Source organism: Rhamphochromis longiceps, linkage group LG11 (assembly GCF_057381845.1).
Source record: "Rhamphochromis longiceps isolate RC_006_pf linkage group LG11, R_longiceps_female_GT1.1, whole genome shotgun sequence".
In the NCBI taxonomy this organism is placed as follows: Eukaryota; Metazoa; Chordata; class Actinopteri; order Cichliformes; family Cichlidae; genus Rhamphochromis; species Rhamphochromis longiceps.
Window position 1 is genome coordinate 23428780 of NC_140567.1, and position 22304 is coordinate 23451083.

Below are 22304 nucleotides of genomic sequence, written 5' to 3' on the forward strand. Positions count from 1 at the left end.
AGTGGCCATGGGGAAGGTGTTAGGAAAAGCTTTAAAATTGGATGCAGTTAAAAGTCCAGTCTTTCTCAGGGTGATTCTGGCCCCCAGGACTTTTGTTTCACACCCCGGAGTTTGGGTTTCAGGTACAGTCAGAAACACACTTTTCAAAAACCAGGACCAAAGTCCAGGTGGATCTGCTATACCGAGCAGGATTACTGGATTCACACAGGCATAGGAAAGGGTTGCTGATCACCATATGCTGGGAAAAAGTGTGTATTCCCCAATACCAACCAGCTAGCAAATAGAAAATTGTAATTTCAGTCATTAAGTGTCTACACCTATATATCTCTGGGATTTACTTAATGAGGTAAATTCTACAAGAGAATATAGCAGCCTCTCTGAACATTTGATAAATGGCAGTCATCAGGACTTTATGACTAGTTGATAAATAATTCACTGGGGTTGAATTTTACAAATTTTAATTAATAATTTTAAAAACTGTAACCAAACATCACTGGCTTACTTTTATGGTCCAAAGTTGTTTGTTGATTTATTATGATCTACTACGAATGTCGGTGAATAAAAGCAAGCTGGTTCAAAATGCAGTACTAGTAAATTTACTACTAGTCTAGTTTCATACATTCACCAGCTTGGAGACCACGTGTCCCATTTCCTGTTGGCCTGCACTGCATTTTTATCCCTCGTGCCCTTGTCCCACATATTACGACAATGTCCCACATTTTAATTGGCTCAGGTTTCCAAACGTGAAGTCATGTCTCACAACACACGTGTGACACAAAAAGAATCACGCAGACCTAGAGATGCATCCTCCCCGAAACCCAGATATGATAACCAAATGGAAAAGCCGCTGAAAAGCTAGCGTAACAGAAAAAGACATTACAATACAGAAATGGAGGAAGAACTTGACATTTATGCGTAAAGCCTATTTGATCAGTGAAGAAATCGGAAAAAGTCGTTCAAATAAAATAGCTTTTATTCCTTACAAGATGTTAGTAACAGCAGTAATCTGTTGTTATTTATTTATTTATTTATTTTAAATTGTTTTTTTCAAAGCTTTCAGGTTCATAATTTCTCAAATATAGCGCATTGAGGTAGCTTGCTGTGAATTGGGGCTATATAAATTAAAATCAGCTGAACTGAAAACCTTTCTGAGGTTATTAATATATTTACAAAATATTTAAAAATATTTATTTTTGTAATTTTCCGTATATTGTTCTATTGCCCAATCGTGCAGTTACGTAATTGGCTTAGTATTTTCTTCCTTTGCACTTCTTGCTCTCTATGTTGCAATAAAGTTGATCTAAAAAAAAAGTGGGGAAAAAATGAAGGTATAGCACCACCTGGCTGCCGATGCGGAATATTGCATAGTTGTTCACGTGATCATATGTAACGTCACATGACTGGCTAATAGGGAGGAAGTGGGGAAAGTTGTTTGGGATGACATTTGATCAAATTGGAGAAACGTGAGGAGGACTGACCTTTCTAGTAACTCTGTAGGACATGAGGTAAACTGCAGGAGCGTCTAAGGTGAGCACATCTTCTTCTACGTTTACAAAGTGCGCCGTATGACAAGGATATTAGTAAAAGCACGCACCTCTGTCTGATACGTGTGTTTTTCTAAATAAAAACTCGCACTTCTATGTTTAAAACTACTCTGTTTGTAGATAAAATGGCCCTTTCATCTCTGTCATCTGTCCTGTGGGCGCTCCTTTTCGTGGCAGCACAAGTGATCCTCTCTGCAGGTAACCAGGAAAACACACACACACACACACACACACACACACACACACACACACACACACACACACACACACACACACACACACACACACACAGCTTGTGTGTCTTTTATTACTGCAGAAGAATAATTGTTAACTAGATTTATTCTTCTCCCAGGTTACAATAAATGTGTTGCCAGAAACTTTGGCTATGACTCTGTGGTGTGTGAATGTAATTCGACATATTGTGACAGCATTGGATCTGTCAGCCTACCTCCACTGGGCCAGTTCTCGTCCTACCTGAGCAACATTGCGGGCAGCAGACTGGAGGCCAGTCAGGGTGAAGTTCGGGCTAACAGCACTGGAGAAAGTGGGTAGAGGAGTGGCATTTTAAGATACCATCAGTGATGCTGGAGCAGGTGCAGAGCATTTCTGTCTGCTTTTGTGTTTCTTTCAGGGCTCAGGTTGACTATCGTTCCCTATCAGAAGTACCAGAAGACCAGGGGATTTGGAGGGGCGATGACAGATGCAGCAGCCATCAATATACTCTCTCTTTCTGCTGGTGCACAGGAACAGCTGCTGAGGCAGTACTTCTCCAGTGAAGGTACACTGCCACTGTACCGGGGAGACATAGCCTTACAGCCTACGAAAGGGCGATACAAAGTCAGGCAGTAAAATAATACTAATAGGTATAAGAAGGGTAACAGAAACGAGGAGATGTTAGACAGTTTGGGGTATTAAAAGGCACTTTTTTTTAACTTGCATCAGCAGCATGATGATCATCAAAACATGTCATAGCCCAGTATCAGCACCAGTTATAATTGACTGAGTGATTAAAAAATAAAATTATTCCCCAATGATATACACAGATGTAACAAATATATGCAGAATAACTAGAAAAGGGTTTTGTGTCTAATTGTGTCTCCTTTTTTATTTTCTCTATACATTTACTGTTACACTGTTACAATGGTAGTACGACATCAGTGAGACAGCATGTCCCCAGTGATCTGAAGGGTACTTAGCACAGCAAACCCACTCACCTGCTGTTTAGACCTGGTGTGTATGAAGGGCAGCCAATCAGAAGAAAGTGTCATTAAAGAATGGGGCAAGGGAGCTAAAAAAAAAAGCTTGTTTCACAGTGGATGAAACTGCACCCAGGCCCAGTAAAATGCAAGTGTGGTGAACTGTAACGCAAAGCTGTTCTAGTAGAGTCAAAGTTTAAAGCTATAGAGCTGGAAATTAGTATTAGGGCCCTCTATAAAGTAGAGTCTCATCTAATTCAGTTACAGTTTGGTTAGAAATATAAAACCTGAGGACATGAAGAACAAAAAACGGTGCACATCCTGCCAAGCCCTGATCATTGACATCACTGGCCTGAGGCAAGTAATAGATGGTGCCATGATTACAGGATTATTGACACTTGTAGATGTCTTAGAGCAGCCAAAAAGGAAGAAAAAAAGCAGATCAAAACCAACAGTCATTCAACACAATTACCTTCATTCAGGAAGGAAAAAACGATTTTAACCAAAAATGGCCTTAGTTCAATTATTTTCCACTTCCCAGATGTCCTGCTTCCCTCCTAAGCTGAGGCCAGATGTGTTTATCTGGTTAACTGAAAGGAGGAAATCATTTTAGTGAAGCTGACTGCACTGTGGGAAAGCGGTCGACCAGTAAACACCAACAGCTGCCTGGCAAATGTACGGACAAAAAGGGTGGTACGTGGGTTTTTTGTTTTCTTTTCTTCTCCATTGGAAGTGGGCTGTCTGGGATTCCCCTCTCTGTGTGGAGGCTGCTCACTAGGACGAGAGTACAATGGCGTAGGTCGGCAGAAAACGCTGAAAGAGCCTTCTCCTGGTGAGGAGGTTGAAAGACTGTGAAAGTTGAGCACACCTGCAGAGTTCTTTTCTTGCCCAAAAACTACAACTACAGCCATGACTCAGCTACTATGAAGGGCATCCTGCCAGAACAGCTTCCTTGGACGTTGTTATTGATGCCTCAGATTTCTGGAAATCTATTGCATGGCTTGTTCACCAGTCTTCTAAAACATATTCTTTAAAGAGTTTTTACACCGTGGAATAAAATGCTATAATTGTTGAGTAATAATACTGATTTATCCCCCAGCTTTGGTTGTGTTGATGTGTTTTGTGGCAGGTATCGGCTACAGTGTAGTGCGTGTCCCCATGGCCAGCTGTGACTTCTCCACACGTCTGTACACCTATGCTGACACACCTGGAGACTATGATCTGCACAATTTCACTCTGGCCCCAGAAGACATCAACATGAAGGTGTCTGTCTTTTGTCTCGCACGCTGACACGGCCGTTGTCGCCCATGTCTCATCTTACCTCCTTTGTGTTCCAGATCCCTCTCTTGCAGCGTGCGCAGGCCTTGTCTCCTCGTCCTCTGTCTCTGCTGGCCAGTGCCTGGAGTGCCCCCGCCTGGATGAAAACGAACGGTGCACTCACAGGAAAGGGCTCCCTGAAGGGCCAGCCAGGGGGCAAGGAGCATAAAACCTGGGCTCAGTACTATGTCAGGTGACTTCTGTGGCTTAAAATCAGATTGATATCAGATATTGGAGGAGCATGATTCAAGAGAAATGTATTCTGTTTGGTGCTTTAATCATTTCCTGTCAGGTTCCTGGAGGAATATGCTAAATATAACTTGACCTTCTGGGCACTGACGACAGGAAACGAGCCCTCTGCAGGAATGATGACAAACTACAGGTCTACTCAGATGCATTAAAAGTTTTTTTCATATAAAAAATGTTAAGCATTGAGCTGTGGATTCTAAATTTTGCAGCAGACTGACAAGCATATTTGTCTCACTGCAGTTTTCAAGCCCTGGGCTTCACTCCTGAGGAGCAGAGGGACTGGGTGTCTCTGGACCTGGGCCCTGCCCTGCACGCTTCGTCATACCCACACACACACATCCTCATACTGGATGACAGCCGCATTCTGCTGCCCCACTGGGCCAAAGTGGTGAGTCAGTAAACAGAAGGGTAGCAGGAAAGGTCATGGCAAACTTTATTTTACCTGAGGCAAATAAGAAATTAAAAATGAATCAGTTTTAGGAGAATAAATGAATCCAAAACATCTTAACAAGATAACTTGAAAGCCTAATGTAGTGAAATACAAGAAGGGGAAGAGGGAATAAAGAACTTTTTTTGACTTCAAGTCTCACAAACTTGGTGTCCAAACTGTTCAGCAAAGGAAAAAATGTCAATCTGATAAGCTGTTGATAGAAATCAACCCAAAGAACGACGCTTGTCTTGCTATTTCACGACAGTTAAGAATCAGATGAAACCAGGCTAAAAGCAGATTAATGCAAATGTTCTGCAGTGGTTCAACAAATAAAGTCAAAACCACTAACACTGTAAGGCATCTTTCACAATTATGTTGAGTGAAGTGCATTATTTTTCCTTTTCAAGGTCTTGTTAATCACTGTTTCAACCATAATTTCCATTAACATGACTTGTGGAGGGATATTAAAGTATATATGGATGAATTAGCCACTTACAAACTCCAAAGACTGATTTACACCAAAAAATAGGGAAGTTGTTGGATCTGCAAAAGAAAAATGCAAGCAACAGGCAAAACTGTGGCCCTGTAGTCTAATTTAACCAAATAACTTATTAAAATCAGTATTTACCCATTATGCTATAATTAGCTTCCAGTTAGCCTATTGAAGCTAGGGGAAGGACTTTAAGAAAAAAAACTTGGTGTCACTCGATGAAAGTCCAGAGGAGAGTTTATAGTGGTAAAATGAGTCGTGACTGGAATTGGAATCACATAAAAGGACATTTACTTTACTCAGTGTCTACAGCGGCTGTGAGGAAACGTATATTTAAAGACTTTACTGAAACCTTTTGGGAGGAAATAAATCCAGTATTTTGTGTATACTTTTCTAGGACTGATCTGGAAAATTGTGGCGCTGTTACTTTAACCACGTGGAAAGTTTTATTCCTTATCTCTGCCAAGGAGGTTTGCACGTGTGTGTCATCTTTCTATCTGTGAAGTTATGAGTGAATTCTGATAAAATTGAATGATTTATTGATAAAATCGACAAAAAGTCTTAATGCTTAGAAACTATGATTCTTACAAGTATGGTGTATTGTCAACACACAGAAAGTACCATATAAGGATTTAAAATGTCACGTCACGTTTGACCTCTGACCTGACAACATACGCTTATAGGGATATGTGGGGATTCTAAATATGTTAATATATTACGACATTGTTATTTACTTTACAGTAAAAGCTTATAGCTTTTAAATAAATACCAATTTGAGTACATTTACAATGTTTTATGAATAAGTGTTTTTTTTTTTAAAAACAAAGCAAAACTTTTTTCACTTGATATTTATTAGTGTACATTTAAACAAATGTACTAAACAATAAACAATCAAAATTATGTGAAGTATATTAAAATTAGCTATTGGTTTTAACTGCACTACAAAACTTCTTACATTTCAAAATAACAAAGAAAACAAAATGAATATGTAAAAATGCGAAAGGTTCCCCTTAATAGTAAATACTGTCCAGCGACTGAGCTGCCCTAGCAGAGGTTTGTGCTCTCTGAGTGCTTCTTGTTTTCGTTATTATTTTTTCCCTCTTGTCCCTCCAGGTCTTAAGTGATATTCATGCAGGAAGGTACATCCATGGTGTGGCAGTCCACTGGTACTTAGACAGCGTTGTGCCACCTGACATCAGCCTGGGAACCACCCATGACCTCTACCCGGAGTATTACCTGTTTGGCACAGAGGCCTGCGCTGGTTGGAACCCGCTAAACAAAGGAGTGATGCTGGGAAGCTGGGACAGAGCTGAACAGTATGCACATGACATTATAGAGGTAAGATCATATTATCTGATGCGTGGAGGTTTGTGCTTGTTCAGTCAGATCCACTGCAAAAAGAGAATTTGACAAGCTGTGAGCTGTTCCAGAAAGGTGAGTCACCTCCCTTCGTGCTGCAGTGCAGGTTGTGCACACACTCGAGAGACTGCAGGCCTGCAGGCCATCAAAGCAAGCTGGAACTGGTGTTTAGTTTCTTCTTTCTTCACTCTCTTTCAAGGGAAATTGGACTCCTTCCATTCTCTCTCTTTTGCATGGGTGAATTCAGGCTGCAGACGCTCTGAGAGTCCAGAGGAATTTGTTTATGTAGACGTGCAATCCCTGCGATAGTTAAACAAAATGCTAGTTCAGCAGGCTGACTAAATTACACATCTTACTACAAAACACAGAGGAGGTAGCAGATAGTAAACTGTGGGTGTTTTTCTCCACGGCAGGACTTGAATCATTATGTGGTCGGCTGGACTGATTGGAACCTGGCGCTGGACCCGAACGGTGGACCAAACTGGGTTAAAAACTTAGTGGACAGCCCTGTTATAGTGGATGCGACGCGTGATGTCTTCTACAAGCAGCCGTCTTTCTACAGCATGGCCCACTTCAGGTAGTCAGGATCTCTGCTCACACTGAATGCTACATTTCACCCGTTCCATTACTTCACTGAGATCTTCTTACATGATCTTTCTACACAGCAAGTTTCTGTGGGAGGGGTCTCAGAGAGTGGGGGTGTCTGCCAGTGGAGAGACACACCTGGAATTTTCTGCCTTCATCCGACCTGATGGCTCACTAGTGCTCATCATACTCAACAGGTAAGGCATATTTAATCTGTTGTAGGAAATGTGGCATGATGGGTAAACACTGAACTGTTTCTATGCTTTGTTTTTCTTTTTTAGATCATCATCAGACATCCTGTTTGAAGTCTGGGACCCTCCTGTGGGTTACATCCCCTCCACTGCTCCAGCTCATTCTCTGCTCACACTTGCTTGGAAAAGGCAGTGATCATTAAAGCAGTTTCTCAGACTGCATATTTGTTTCAGCTGAACCACATTAAAAGCATTTCTCTGCGAATTTGCACACAGGATGATCATAAAACCTCCTGATTTTAGGGCCTTAATTTTTGTTTAGCTCCTACCTCTGGACCAAGCAAGCAAGAGGAACCTCTGACATAAATGTAGGGCGATTGCATCACTTCAGCATTCCTTTTGGCAGTGTGAATACAAACAGGAAAAAAGCCCTTATAAGCCCCTAGTTCTTGAGAAAGATTTCAGTGTGGCTTTGGGAGTCTCCACAACTGTTTGGTCCAAAAACCCCTAATACAAAAGCTGTTTTATGTTTTAAGTTTCATCACACAGACATATTATTTTGTTTTGCTGTGATTTTTTTTTTTTAAACATAACTTGAGTAATTCCTGTATTCATTTAAAATAACCACAGGAAACCAGACATTCAACACATTATTTCCCCTTTCAAATGTCTTGGGGGGGGGAAAATGATGCCTGAAAAGAATATACACATTAGCCTGTGCTACGTAATCACTGGTGCCTTGATTTCCTTTTAATAACATGCTTGACATGGCTCTGATCAAATCATGTAATGCACTGAATCTGTAAATAATTTAAGTTGTTGCTATTTAATCATATTTGCTAAATAAAACAATGTTTGAAATTTGGAGGAACAACTATTACATGGATTGTGAGCAATGAAAATGAAACTGACTTTTTTTTTCAGTTTATTAATACATCATAGACAGTTTATCATAGACATTTTTTTCATATATATAATATACAGTTTCATTACCAAGTATTTCACATTTGGGCCTCCATTCTCATGTTTATTTCTTTGCAAATTTTAAGTTGTTGGACTAAAATTATTTACATCAAACAGTGATAAAATGTGAAACAAAAGACAGTCGTAAACAGGAATAAAATGACAGAGGGATGCCAGCTGTTTATACTATACACACCAGGAGGAGCATGTTGAAATATGAAGCATTGTATATGGGGCCAAGCTCTGAGGATTTATTTTTATTCCCTTGCTGGTACTATGGGTAATTGTTTTGTTTTCTTCTGATTTAGAAGAGTTCTGAAAGGTGTCTTGAATCCCTTACTTTCCTCTGTAGTTAGTCCGACCTGTTTGTGACCATTTTACAGCAGCAACTCCACATGATTCCTATACAAGACTGTCGTGCTCCTGAAACACTGCAGAGTGTGCACACAAAAACATAAACACCTTTACAGTCCAATCCAATTAAACACTAACATATCAACAGTCACTCGACATCTTCCTGACACAATCTCAACAAAGAACATTATACAGACCCTTCATAAACAGCATTTATTTCAGGGATAAAGGTGTTCATGCTGTTATGGGTTGCCTCTGTGCATGCGTAGAGTGAAAAAAAATCACCTACAGTCTTTTCATATGCTTACAGGGCTCAGTTGCAGGATTTAGGTAATCTTAAGATGAATAAAGAGGGAAAAGCATGAAGAAGTCTGGTATTTCTCCACCATAGTCTATTGCAGCAGTATATTTAAAGAAAAGATTTGAAAGCAGTTTCCTGGGGGGTTCAAAGTACAGAGGATATGGGCTTGATAAACAATCTAGGCTGGTTTGTTATTAGGCAATAAAAAAAAAGATAAATCAGAACTTAACTGACTCTTAAGACGTCTGCATTGGTACACAGGTGAGGAGAAAGGCATTATAATAAAAAGTAAAAATACAAAAACTCAGACAGAGATGATTATGACTGCAACGGAGATGAACAGAGGGAAATGAGAAGCATTTTGTCTTCTCAGTGGGCTGCTTGATGTAGGCGAGGAGAACTAAAGGGATGCGACAGGTGGGTGTCTCAGAAGGACCATCTCTCCTGTGTGCGAGGGTCCGTGGAGAGCGAGGGGGACTCTGATGGGGGCTGGCTGCTGCTGTCTTCTCCGTTCAAACTCTTCCTACACACTGGACATGTGTCATGCTGCACGGCCACAGAACAAAATGCAGAAAACAGTTGCTAAGCACAGTTTTCTCACAAGTGTCTGAGAAGAGTTTTAATAAGTGGAACATTATTTCGGGCCTGTTTTAAATGACGTCAGTCTGCTCTTTGTCTTTGATTGTGACTCATTTTTAAAAATGTTTCAATCTGCTCAGCCAATTATGTGCTATCCACAGCTTCCCAACTGCTAATATCAAATAACTCGAAGATGAATGCAAACAAATTTTCAGATTTGTAATTTTTTTTTTAACCTTTTGTCCCATGCAAATTCCAGGTAGATTTTCAAAATAACACATTCACAGAGGAGGATAACATACTAAAAGCACCATGCAATAATAAAAACACTGACTGTATCATTGCAATAAATAAACTATCGGGAAGCATTATTCAGCATACAGAAGTGGCATTAAAACAACACTTCATCAGTTCCACTCCATTATCATCAATTTAAGCTAAGTGTTACTCAGGTCCCACCTACATGGCATTTCCATCATGACTCAGATAATCAAATCACATATTTGAGGTTCCTGTAGATCTGAATGCTCTCAAATGCAAAGTGAATAAATAACACATAGAATCCTCAATGTCATGTATGGTCTCTGGTATGGTTATATTTAATAAAAATTCAACGTTTTTGATGTGACTCACCATTTCCAGCCACGGTACTATACAGTCTGAGTGAAAGAAGTGGTTACAGGGTAGCTGTCTGACGGGCTCTCCAACTCTAAAGTCCTCTTTGCATACAGGGCATTCCATACAGCAATCTATTGAAGAGGATATGTGTTTTTAAATCTTTTCCTGACATCAACACCCTTGTCATTTTTGATTGAGACAGCTTCACACATGTTTACAAAGTGGTACAGCTACGTTTCTTGAGGAGATATACATTACACTTCTCAACAGAGAATAACACAAAGTCCTGAGAATGCACCTGGACATTCATCTATGCCTTAAAGTCAGCTATCAACAGTCCTGCAGCAACTGGACAGCATAACTAGTCACACAGTTACAGCTGAGTGGGTAAAATAGGACAGCATACCAAGAAGAGGAAGTCAAGAAGAACAGAGCCAAAAGAGGAAAGAAAATTGGGGAGGTGAAAGACCAGGAAGCAAAAATATATATATTGTCATGGCTACTGGGCATTTCGTCCCTAACAGGCACAGTTTCAGAAGCTCCTTCTAACAGGCAGCAAGTGTATACAAGACATTTAAGTGCTGTGAAGATTTTGAAACAACTATGTATCAACAAAATGGACACTTTGTCCTTAGCTATTTTTTTTCAAAGCTGAAAACAAGTAAAAATAAAACATTATATGGAAACATGTCAATGAGTGCACATATACAACTAAAGCAAAGTAATACTTGGTTTAACATTTTTCTGGAATGCATTACTGATTATTTTGTAAGCGGACAGCATACAACACACTGACTTCAAGAGGTATGAATAGTGCGACCACTATTTAAAACACAAACTTAGTTGTAGTAGTAATAAATAGGGGTTTGACCTGACAACTCGAGCAATGGCAAAACTGCAATTTGTATTTCAAGGACAGAATAAAGAAACATCAGGGGACAGTGAAGGAAAAAAGATAATCAGAGGTGACTGACCGGCTTGTTCCTGAGAAATATTGACAGTTGGGAGTGAAGAGATCTTCTCCTTTTCTGCTGGCGGAGGTCCTGTGTTCTCCAGCTGACCTAGTAACTACACAGACACGGGCACATATGTAAATACATGAGAAGAACACAAATTTTGTAGACTATTTTATAGTTTGTTTACCTGTGTTATCACAGCATCTAATCCTCCCTGCCCCCATGCATAATCCCCAGGGTTAGAGTGCAGCATCCCTGTCCTGAACGAAACACAAATAGACCTTTTTAATAATAATAATGTTATTTTAAATTGTAGTAACACCTTGTTGCTCTATAATGTCATATTACCATGACAGGGGAGGGGAGCCAGGGATTCCAGAGTTGGCAAAAAGACCAGCAAGAAATTGTTGTACAATCCTGACAAACAGAAAATGTACAGCAGTTAATGTCATTACCAAAAATAAGATCGGTTCGGGGGAAAGCATAAATAGCACTGTCATTATAAGTGGGAGTATTCAAGGCAGAGAATAGAGCCAGGAAAAATGATGAACTAGTGTGTTACTCACCCTTCCACAGCAGGCGAGCGGTCTGGCCTACTGCTGCCTCTAGACCGGTATCTCCTCTGGCTGCTCAGACGAGGGGGGCGTCCTGGTCCCCAGTGTTCCCCAGCTCCTAGTAGGCCCCCCATAGATCCTCCTAGGCCTGCTGGGACAGATCCCCCAATTGGTCCCCCTCCTAACCCTCCTAGGTCACCGAAACTCCCCAGGCGCCCACCAGGGAGCCTAGGTTCTGAGTCTGGGCTGTCAATGTCTCTTGTAAATGGCCGCTCGACTAACAAGAGGTGCCATAGCTTGATGAAATAATAATAAAGAAAAGAACAGTAACAGAAGAAAAGGAAAAGATTAAGTAAAGTAAAACATACAATCATGTTAATTAAACCTCTTTATCCCGTATTCCTTCCTCAACGCCCCAAACCTTTCAGATCATGTCATACCTCTGCAAACTGTGTGGCTGTGTCATCTAGCCCATTGGCGCCGACCTCTAGGAGACTGAGGGAAACAGCGCACAAGGGGACAAAAGACTCATTATTAGCAACATGCACTGTTCAGCTGTAGCGTAAGCCTGGAACAAAACTGCAGAGTGAGCCTACAAGTTACAACAGTGCAACATCAGCGTTCTTCAGTACATGTCCATGCTCTTGTTCCAGCTAAAGCCTGTGTGTGTGTAGACATCATATGCTGTCTAGAGAAGTGAAATGGATAGTGACGATAATACAAAAACCTCTTACCTGGAGTCTTCTGTTACTTCCTCAATGAAACCCGAGTCACATCTCGGACAGATGTACTCCTAGAAATAGATTGAGCCATGTAAGAGTCAAATAGAAGAGGAAAAATTCATTTTATTTATTTATTTATTTTTTTAATTTCCTAGACCCTACTATTCAAACTATTCATACTACATAAACTATCCAGTAATTTAAATATTCTATTCTCAATTATATCAATTCTCACAGAAAAATAAAATAAAATCAGGAATCAATAAATACCTGGAATTTTTTACATTAAAATTCAATTACACTATCAACTGAAAGTATTTGTTTGTGTTGGTTAACTATACACCACTTTGCATGTGTGAAAATGAGATGTGACAAAAGGTAATATTCCATCACTGTCAAATCAGCATCCATTCCACAAAATAATTACAGCACGTAAAGACATTTTGCGGCCTAATATGGCACACAAAGAAGTACAGCCAGATAATATCAGTAAGAAGTGTGACGGCCTGTATTTTGTGAATGCAACCAAGTAGGTAGAGCTGGTCTGCCAACCACACCTAAAGAGAGGCGTTATAGAAAACCTGTGTAACAGAATGAGGAAAACACTGCTACCAGTTTATTTGTGCAGCTGGTGCAGTTGTACACTAAAAGCACAGACTTATAAACCATGAAAACAGGATAGAAGCGGGGTCATTTAATATACAGATAGGGTTATGAGAGATTAAAGCGATACCCTTGTTGAACAGCATATGTGTATTAAAAGTAGGTCACAAAAATACCAGCCTTTTGTATTATGCTTATACCATGCTTAAGTTCACATGACAATTTTAAAACTCATATTCGCACAGCATAGAGAAATTTGGGGATCTAAAATGAATTTTGTGGTTAAAACGTGTTAAGAAACTTTGCCGTAAGCAAAACAGTTTGTATCAGTTGAGTGTCAAATTGGACAACCTCACAGATTATACAGTTTGTTGAATAAAACGGACAGATGACTGAGGACTGGTGCCTGGGCTGTACTGTAGTAGCACAGGTCGACAATCTTAGGTGTTGGAGTCACTTAGCTCAGTGAAGACATGCCATAGGACTGACTGTGCCTGGGACACTTTAGAGTCAGTGACAAGGAGGACTGGAATTACCCTCAGCTGGATCATAAAAATAAAAGATTAATGTGTCTCTAGTGGTGATATAAAACCAGTCAACAGTTCATTGTGAATATTGTAATTTTTTTTTTTATTTAAACAGGGCAGAGTTTGTCCACAGTATAAGATTATTTTTGTCCAAACAAAAAATACTTTCTTAAAGGACTATGACAACCAGCAATTTTTTTTAATTATTTTTTATTGGGGGGGGGGGGATCTGAGATTTCACCTACAAAACACAAAACACCACAGTAGTAAACAGTGCCACTGAGAACTGTGAGAAAGCTACAGCTGACCCTAACCTTGTATTGGAGTAGGTTAATTTTAGGTTGTTGTATTTAATATACTTGTAACACACTGAATACAAACACACGCCATACTATTTAAGACGTGGATGACATGTTTCAAACACGTTAAAGTTGCTAAGTATGTCACGGTTTAGGTCAGCATTGAGTCCAGAGTTTAGCTTCTACTTTTAACTTCAAAACTGAAACTGAATACGACATGTTTAACTATGTTTCCAAAAATCCCCCAACTCGTCCTGTCAACACTGCGTTTTTATCGGAAATTAAAAACTAACCAGCTGTCAGGCAACTAAAGTTAAGTGTGAAGCACTAAACAAAGGCAGCAGTAACGCAAATGTTTTCGACAAGTCCTTGTTGTTTTGAGGAAAAACACAACATCCCCCGAACTGTCACAGCAGAGCTTCGAGTACACTGCTTTGACAGAAACGTCTAGGAAAGTCTAACAAAACCTGTCGATATTTGCTTTTAATGTCAGTTTTTTTCCCCCACCCCTTTCCTTTGACGGAGCTCGTAGCTGGAGTTTATTTTAGTGAGTTAACAACAGCAGACGTCGCTAACTGCTAACAGGCTAGCTGGTGTTTAGCTGTAGCGAGAAAGCAAGCGGAACAAATGGCCGTTAGCGGTGAGGCAGAGCTGTCAGCCGGACGTATTCTAAAAGAGTCTGACAGATAAACAAGAAAAGCCTCTTGCTTACCGGTAGTTTGGGGTTTACTTCACCTTTACAACAGTGACAGAAAAACCGATGCGGGGGAACAGCCGCAGCCTCCGCCATCTTCCCCAGAGCAGCACAAACACTGACGTCGGTCCTCCACAAACCGAAGGCAGCCGTCCACCTCCAGCCCAGCATGCACCGCGGCGCCGCTGGCTGGAGTCCCAGCTCACCGAGGAGCGGAAGGAAAAGTGTTCGTGTGTTGACGTCAAGAAGCCGCACGTGAAGTGTTCGGTGCGGGTGACGGAGAATAAAAGCAGCATATGTTCAGAAACTTCTCAGCTTAAAAGGTTTGTTTAAAGTGTTAAAGAACGGCTGAAATGGTCAGCTGTAAATGTTAGCTTTTCAGTTAGCTTAGCATGCACTGCTCACAGGGTTAACTTGGGGTTAGACAAAACTATTTTCTGTACTCGACAAAGATGCTTCTGCACAATGTGTCATTTACACATGTACTTAGAAATTCATCAACAGTGGTTTAAATATAACTGAGGTCTGCAGTCGCTTAAATCTAAGTGGAAACTTGTTGTTTCTGTTCAGTAATGTGCAGTACAACTTTTAGCCTAGATAAGACCAGTTCTGTTGTCAGATTGTAACTACCAAAAATAATGTGGTTGCTATCGAAATATATCGACATAATCTGAAAAATAAAACAGTAATTTTTTTGCGTTCATTTTGTGTCACATTTTCTTTTTGTGACAAATCAGTTACACTTGGAAACACGAGTGTAGGGAGGTGTGGAGAGACAGTCGGTAATAATAACAGTAATACGTGATATTAGGCGCCTTTCAAAACAACCAAGGTTACTTTACGCTGAAGAATTGAAAAACAATATAAAAATAAGAAAAGATCGATCAAGTCAATAAAACAATATATAAAATCAGTAAGAGCAGAGGTTTAATATGATAGGTGGAAGACAGTCAGAGTGCATATGCCAGTTTTGAGACGAGATTTAAAAATGAAGAGAGTCAGTGTTGTGGATTTCTGGTCGGATGCAAGTCCAGAGGCGAGGAACAGAGCAAATGAAGCCTCTAGACCTCATGGTAGTCAAACAGGAAAAGGGCGATGAGATCGAGAGAAGAAGAAAATCTGGGATTGTGGATGAGTGTGTTGATGTGCAGAATTTCAGAGGGATGTTGCAGAGTGATGTTCTGTAATCAATAGGATATTTAACTGTGAGCCAGTGAAACTCCTGAAGTACAGGCATGTTGTAAGAAAGTGAATTTCTGGATGGACTTGAGAAGGGAGTTAAAGATGTCGATGGATGACGTAACCAGGATGGTGGTACTATTGAGTGTGAGAGATATACAGAGGTAACTAATGTTATAAAGACTGAGTGAGATTACTGCTGTGAGTTTGGAAAGAAAGTATTGCATGTCAAGCAAGATATGTGGACTTCAGCCAGAGGGGAGGGAGAAACTGTGGAGTTGTCATTGTTAATTTAGCTACAACTGTACAAAAAGTCAAGCATTTTATTATCAATATTACATGCCAGTGCTGTAAGTATTGTTTGGTCTGTTCATGCTGTTGGCAAACTAATTTAGGTAATATATTTTAAATCAGTTTTACAATGTGAACAAAATTTTTGGACTGTGAGAGCAAGCTGGAGTACCCAGAGCGAACCCACAGTGTTTCAAGTCCCCAGCTGTTTCAAATCCCAAGCTGGCTAGTAGATTCAATCCCAGGACCTGCTTGATGTGAGGTGATGGTGCTAACATTGGCCTAAAATGATTTATTATTAACTATAAATCAGATGTTGTAGTTTTTATGCTGTACTTGCTGCCCATGTTGGTCTTAATGCTGCTGATGAATTTCATACAATTACCAGGAAATGGACCAATTTGTTGATAGGGCTTCAGGCCTTATCATGAGTATTTTTAGGTCATACGGTTCCCATTATTAATAACATTATCATTATTAATGAGTAAGATGTTATTGTTTGTTTGAAGTTAGCTGCTTCAGGATTTTGCCTACTGATCTGTACTAGGGATGAGTATGATAAGATTTTGCTGATGGCAGTGACACAGATTTTGCTTATAGATCCAAGTCTTTGTTGATTCCTAATCATTTTTTGTTGTTGTTTGTTGTTTTTGTTGTTAAAAAAGGGTTTTCAGTTTCTGTTGTGCTTCAGAGTCTCTGAGTCTGAAGTTGGTATAGAACAAGTTAAAAAAAAAAGTGATGCATGTGATTCAAGCGTGTGAGAAGTCCACTGTTAGAGACACATCCTACATTGCTTATTTTAGCATTCCTTTTTTAATTCTCCCCTTTTGAATTATATTTTTTTGTGTTCTTGTAGATAGAAACCATATATTGTTTGCACCTTCTAGTAAGGGGACACAAATTATTATGGGGTTTTATGTACATCTTAATATATGAACACATAGCAACCAGTGATTTGCACATAGCAACAGCAGTCCACCTCCGTCATAATAAAAATATATTTCACACACTCCATAAAAAGCATTTACTTCTCTGTAGAAATGTGTTAGTCTTTACAGAGATAAGAGTTTGGTTTTTGCAGGGGGCGACTTATTTAACCTTAAATTACAGATCTCTTGTATCCTGATATGATTCTAATTTCAGGTTTATTACATCCAGGTGTTAAGAAAAATGACACTATATTAAAGGAATATAGAGGAATACTGGAATGCTGTTTTTGTACTGATATAAGTAGTTACTTACAGCTATACTAGATTTTAGACCTTTCATCACCTGTGTGTTCCTGTTCTTTTGTTTGTGCAGATGACAGCCCAAGAAGTGCGCCTGTGTGGTCTTTTGCTGCGGGAGCACTTTGGAGAGGTGGTTGAGAAAGTGGGAACACACCTGCTCAAATGTGGAGCACAAAATTTAAGAACCATCATTCATGAAACTGGCCTCTCAGTGGACTTGGTAAGGAGTACTACACCAACTCTGCCTCGGCTTGTTAAGCTTGCTGAGTTTATATTTATTGTATTTATTTATATAACACTGTGTTCCAACAGCTATGGCTTTATGGCCATTTATCTGAAAATTCTGTCGTCTTACATTTTTATTTGTTAGAATTATTATTTTATAAAAAGCTAATTAGATATGATAGATGGCTCCATAGTGTAGGGGTTACACAGTTGTCTAACAAGTGTAGAACAGTACAAAGTAGCATTTAAGGGCATATGGTAATTAAGTTGAATGGAGCTTTGCATAACGAACAGAAGCAAAGATGTAGTTTTCTGAGCATAATACACTGGAAAAAAGGCAAAAAAGCGCACATAATTTGGAGTTACCTCATTAAATCCTACTTTTACCTTATTAATTAGAATAGATTTTTAAAAAAATGGTTAAGCTGCAGTTCTTCTGCAGAGACCTTCATGCTTTGTGGTGCATAGTCTAACTCACTGGATGTGGATTATAGGTATTAGCCTGCCATTGGTCACATATTTTACACTCTTATTAATCTCCAGTCAAGTTTTGTCAATTTTACCTTTCTCAAAAGAAATGTGGATCTAGAAACAACAACATCTAAGCTAGGAAACCAGACAATGAAAATAAGGAAAATGTCTTTTTTTGTTGTTGTTCTCTGCATTAGTGAAACTTGAATCGCATTGAATTCTGTCTTTACCTGACCGTTGTCAGTTATATTAAATATCAGAGGAAGCGATAAACTTTTTCCCTTCTTTCATTTGTTTATTTCCAAATCCAGGTGAAGAAGTCTCTGTGTGTCCTCGTGCAACACGGTGCCTCTACATTCAGTTCAGGCCGCAAAGGACCCGGGAGCCCCACAGAGTATCACGCCAGCTGTGACCGAATCCTTAGGATTCTCCGCTACCCACGATACATCTACACTGCAAAAACCCTGTATGGTGACACAGGAGAGCTGATCATAGAGGAGTTACTACAGAGAGGCCACATGACGATGAGCAGCACCGTTAAGACGGTGGCAGACCGCCTCACGCAGAACATGGCAGGTCAGTGTTGGCATCAAGCAAAGAACACATACTTCTATCAGTGGATGTTTTGACAGCTGGATTTTGGTCTAGTAGATGGACATGCCATTTGCTACAACCAGTGTTTAAATGTTTATGTGGAAAAAAAATGTCAGGATTAGCAATTAAGGTTTCAAATGAATATCTCCCAAAAAACTTGGAGGCCTGTGAGTGAACCAGAAGTCCTAATATCTCTTTTGACTTTATCAATGTTGGACTTTTGTTAGAGACTCTAGTACTTGCACTGTCTTTGTAATTTAGCTGTGTGAAAAGGGAATTAAATATGACTTGGGTAACACCACTTTTTCTCTGTTGTTGCTGCAGAGGGCCTCACCATGGATTACAGTGAAGTGTCCTCGACTTTTTCCAAACTGGTGGAGACCCATTTTCTTCAGCGCTGCCCTCCATTGCCAAGAGTGGGAAATAAAGACAGTTCTGCTCCAAGTGAGACTCCTGCCACTCCTGGTACTCCGGCTGCTCCCGTTAACACTGCCCCACCCACACCAGAGAGCTTCCCAGAATGCTATAAGGTACCTAGTGTGACACTCATAGGGCGGGGCAAACGCCAGCTCGCCAGTGAGGATGGAGAGGAGCAAAGAAGCGCAAAAAGGGCCAAAATGGATCCACAGGTTAGTTTTTTTAACCTTTTTGGTTACTTTAACAAATTTGCAATGTCCTCCGTCCATTATATCTACCTTCCCGCTTATCATTCATGTGACCTTTTATTTCTCTGTTTGCCTCTCATATGCTCTGCTTCATTCGGCTCAGACACATGGTGACGAGGGGATTTACTGGCAGGTGAATTTTGAACGGTTCCATCTCCACTTTAGAGATCAGACCATCATCAGTGCTGTTGCAAACAAGCTGGACCAGGTGATGGGAAAAAGTATTATAATTTTTAATTTAAGGACACTCATTTACTTTCTTGCGTTATGAAGATTATTTTGTTGATTATTATTGTTCATTTATGTACACAACACCTTTTAAAAATGTGGTTTACAAAGGAAAAACAAAATATGCTACAACATTAGAAATATAACAAATGTCCACAAAAAACACAGTAGAGAGAAATAGTTTATTAATAAAAGGTACATTTTGATCATACATTTAAAGCTGCTGCTGGTTATGCAGGCATTAGTAGTTCAGGCAGGGAGCTCCAGACCTGAGAGTCCTTAGTGCGAAGCTTAGTCATTCATAAGAAAATATGGATGCCACTGTTATGTCATTAATTCAATTAATGAAGAAGTCATTATGAGTAGCGATGATATGAGCCTGCTCTTATTGTGAAAGAGCATGTTATAGTCACTATAAATGCATATATAGTATAGTATATGTGCGTATACTAGAATGATTTATTATTGTGATTGATTAAGAATTTAATGACTAATTATCTTCTTAATCCTCAATATGCAGACTAGCAGTGAAATAGTGAGGACCATGCTGAGGATGAGTGAGGTTACAACCTCGCCCATGGCCACCTGCACAAAGCCCCTCTCAGCCAATGAGATCTTCAGGTCCCTCCCACCCAGCTACAACATCCTCAGACCCATCTTAGACCAGTACCTCACTCTGCTGGTGGATGACCCGGTATGATCTGCAAACACCATATTATGTTTTCTGATCTTTTTTGTTTGTTTGTTTTTTAAATAAACAAAAAACACAATGTCTATATCTTCTTTTCCTCCTCTTTTTTAAGATGGAGTTTGTGGGGAAGGCTGGTGAAAGCGGAGGAGGGATGTTTGTTGTCAGTATCCTTTTTCAGATTTAAAAGGTCCTGAGCATTTTCCTATGAAGCAGCACACTGGTTGATATGATTTAATTCAGGAATCACGGTTGCTTTTCTAAGCTCCTCTCTCAGATCTGCACAGAGCACTGGCCAATCTGGCACGGGCCACACTCGAGTCTGTAGTACAGGAGAGGTAAGCCGGTGTGTATGTTAAATAATATATATAGCTGTGAGTGTCCTATTATCACCAGCTTCGTGTTACTGAAGTCACTCTTAATCTGACATCAGGTTTGGCTCCCGGTCGGCTCGCATCTTTCGTCTGTTGCTAAGAAAACGTCACCTGGAGCAGAAGCAGGTGGAGGACTTTGCTATGATTCCAGCCAAAGAGGCTAAAGACATGCTGTACACACTGCTGTCACAGAACCTGGTCCAGCTACAGGTATGCGGATGATGGACTGTTAGTTGTTTCGGTGTACTCAGAGAGAACCCACACATGCAAACTCCACATAACTGGTTGTGCCACTGTTGGCAGCAAGAACTGCAATCAGCCATTTGCAATAATTTGCCAATGAGTCTTTCAACATTGGGCCTCCTCACTGTGGAGGCCCAATGTTCTTTACAGAAATATTTTAATTCATTCAAATTTGAGGTTTTTCCAGTACGAACAGCCAGTTTAAGGTCATGAAAAAGCATCTCAGTTGGATTTAAGTCTGGACTTTGACTAAACCTTTGCACAAGCTACTGCATAAACTGAGTGAGTCTTGGATAATCAAGATGTTTTCTTGGCAAATGTTAGTCAAGGTTTGTGCTCTTTTTGGTCAGCAGGTGTTTTGTTCTTGGATCTCTCTCAATGGCGCTCACTGTGATTCGCTGGAGTCCCAAAGCCTTAGAAGTGTCTTGTAACCTTTTCCATGATTGAAGTCAATGACTTTGTTTCTCAGCTGTTTCTTTAGATCGTGATGCTTTGCTTTTTGACAACTTTCAGCCTATTTCACTTTGTGAGACAGCTTCTGTTCAAGTGATATGTAATATATAGGTGCTTCTTTAGAACTGCATTTTGTATTTACTCAGCTTATCTCTGTCTAATATTATTTGATGATCTGAAACATGTAAGTGCGACAGGCATGCAAACCCCCCCCCCCCCCCCCCCCCCTTGTTTTTCAGGAAATCCCAAAGACTCCTGACTACGCTCCCTCTCGCACCTTCTATCTTTACACTGTTAATCAACTCCCGACTGCAAGAATGCTGCTCCAGAGCTGCTACAAGGTAAAACAGTAAACTCATTACATGTAGCCTTTAGAGTTCTGAACAGAAGAAGACAGCTAATTGTCTTTCATTCTGGTATTTGCCTCCGGTAACATTATCTCTAAATATTTTCCTTCTGCAGACCGTAGCCAACCTCGTAGAGCGACGCCTCTTTGAGACCAAAGAGAGCAAGTGAGTCTTTTCATTAGTGATATATTTTGATGCATCTCACTGCAAGGCAGATAAAATCTTTTGTCTGGCACGCACGTTGCCACAAAGAAATGGGTTGACGGTTTTTGGTTTACAGGCGCTTGCTGGAGAAATCTCAGCGAATCGAAGCCATCTTGGCATCTCTGCAGGTCAGCGGGGCCGAGCCCGAGCAGCTAACTGAAGTCGAGGAGATGATCACTGCTCCTGAAAAGCAACAGCTGGATACCTTAAGGCTTCACATCAATAAGTAGGAAGGCAAAACAGAAATTCTCTTTTCTAAAGGCGACAAGGCTCTTCGGTGGTTTAATCAAGTCCTTTTTTCACTGTCTTTTTCTCCTTTAGGTTAGATTCTGCAGAAAACCAAGTAGATGAAACCATCTTTCTTCTAGAGTCCTACATCAACTCAACCAATGCATCTTCATGACTTATACTTTGGAGTTTTATATTTCATCCATGCAGTTAATTTTTGTGTATGATTTCTGCGTGCGTGTCAAGTATGACTGTTTTATAGTTTATAGCTCGGATGTTTCTGTTTGGACTGAAATAAAATCAGATTTTTTTGCTTTACCTTTTTGTTATTACATTTACATCAGCAGTGAATAA

At 40.1% G+C, this 22304-nt stretch overlaps 3 protein-coding genes across 3 annotated transcripts; 2 read left to right on the plus strand and 1 right to left on the minus strand.

Annotated features, from left to right (window-relative positions):
* Positions 1-1381: 1381 nt before the first annotated feature.
* Positions 1382-8284, plus strand: gba1 (glucosylceramidase beta 1). The gene is made up of 12 exons (XM_085423040.1): positions 1382-1527; positions 1665-1742; positions 1897-2088; positions 2176-2322; positions 3870-4003; positions 4078-4250; positions 4350-4439; positions 4547-4694; positions 6340-6564; positions 6999-7162; positions 7251-7367; positions 7452-8284. The coding sequence occupies exons 2-12, from the start codon at positions 1670-1672 to the stop codon at positions 7555-7557; spliced, it is 1569 nt and encodes a 522-aa protein (XP_085279166.1). The 5' UTR covers positions 1382-1527; positions 1665-1669; the 3' UTR covers positions 7558-8284.
* Positions 8285-8427: 143 nt separating this feature from the next.
* rnf115a (ring finger protein 115a) lies at positions 8428-14815 on the minus strand. The gene is made up of 9 exons (XM_085423041.1): positions 14550-14815; positions 12421-12479; positions 12127-12181; positions 11699-11982; positions 11481-11549; positions 11320-11392; positions 11151-11244; positions 10192-10307; positions 8428-9525 (listed from the first exon to the last, which is right to left on the minus strand). Exons 1-9 carry the CDS (start codon positions 14700-14702, stop codon positions 9406-9408), a joined length of 1023 nt encoding a protein of 340 aa, XP_085279167.1. The 5' UTR covers positions 14703-14815; the 3' UTR covers positions 8428-9405.
* On the plus strand, positions 14716-22268 carry polr3c (polymerase (RNA) III (DNA directed) polypeptide C). Its single transcript, XM_085423039.1, has 13 exons — positions 14716-14854; positions 17304-17450; positions 18238-18502; positions 18845-19149; positions 19289-19393; positions 19934-20107; positions 20217-20268; positions 20379-20439; positions 20535-20685; positions 21411-21512; positions 21634-21683; positions 21799-21948; positions 22044-22268. Exons 2-13 carry the CDS (start codon positions 17304-17306, stop codon positions 22123-22125), a joined length of 1644 nt encoding a protein of 547 aa, XP_085279165.1. The 5' UTR covers positions 14716-14854; the 3' UTR covers positions 22126-22268.
* The last annotated feature ends 36 nt before the right edge of the window (positions 22269-22304 follow it).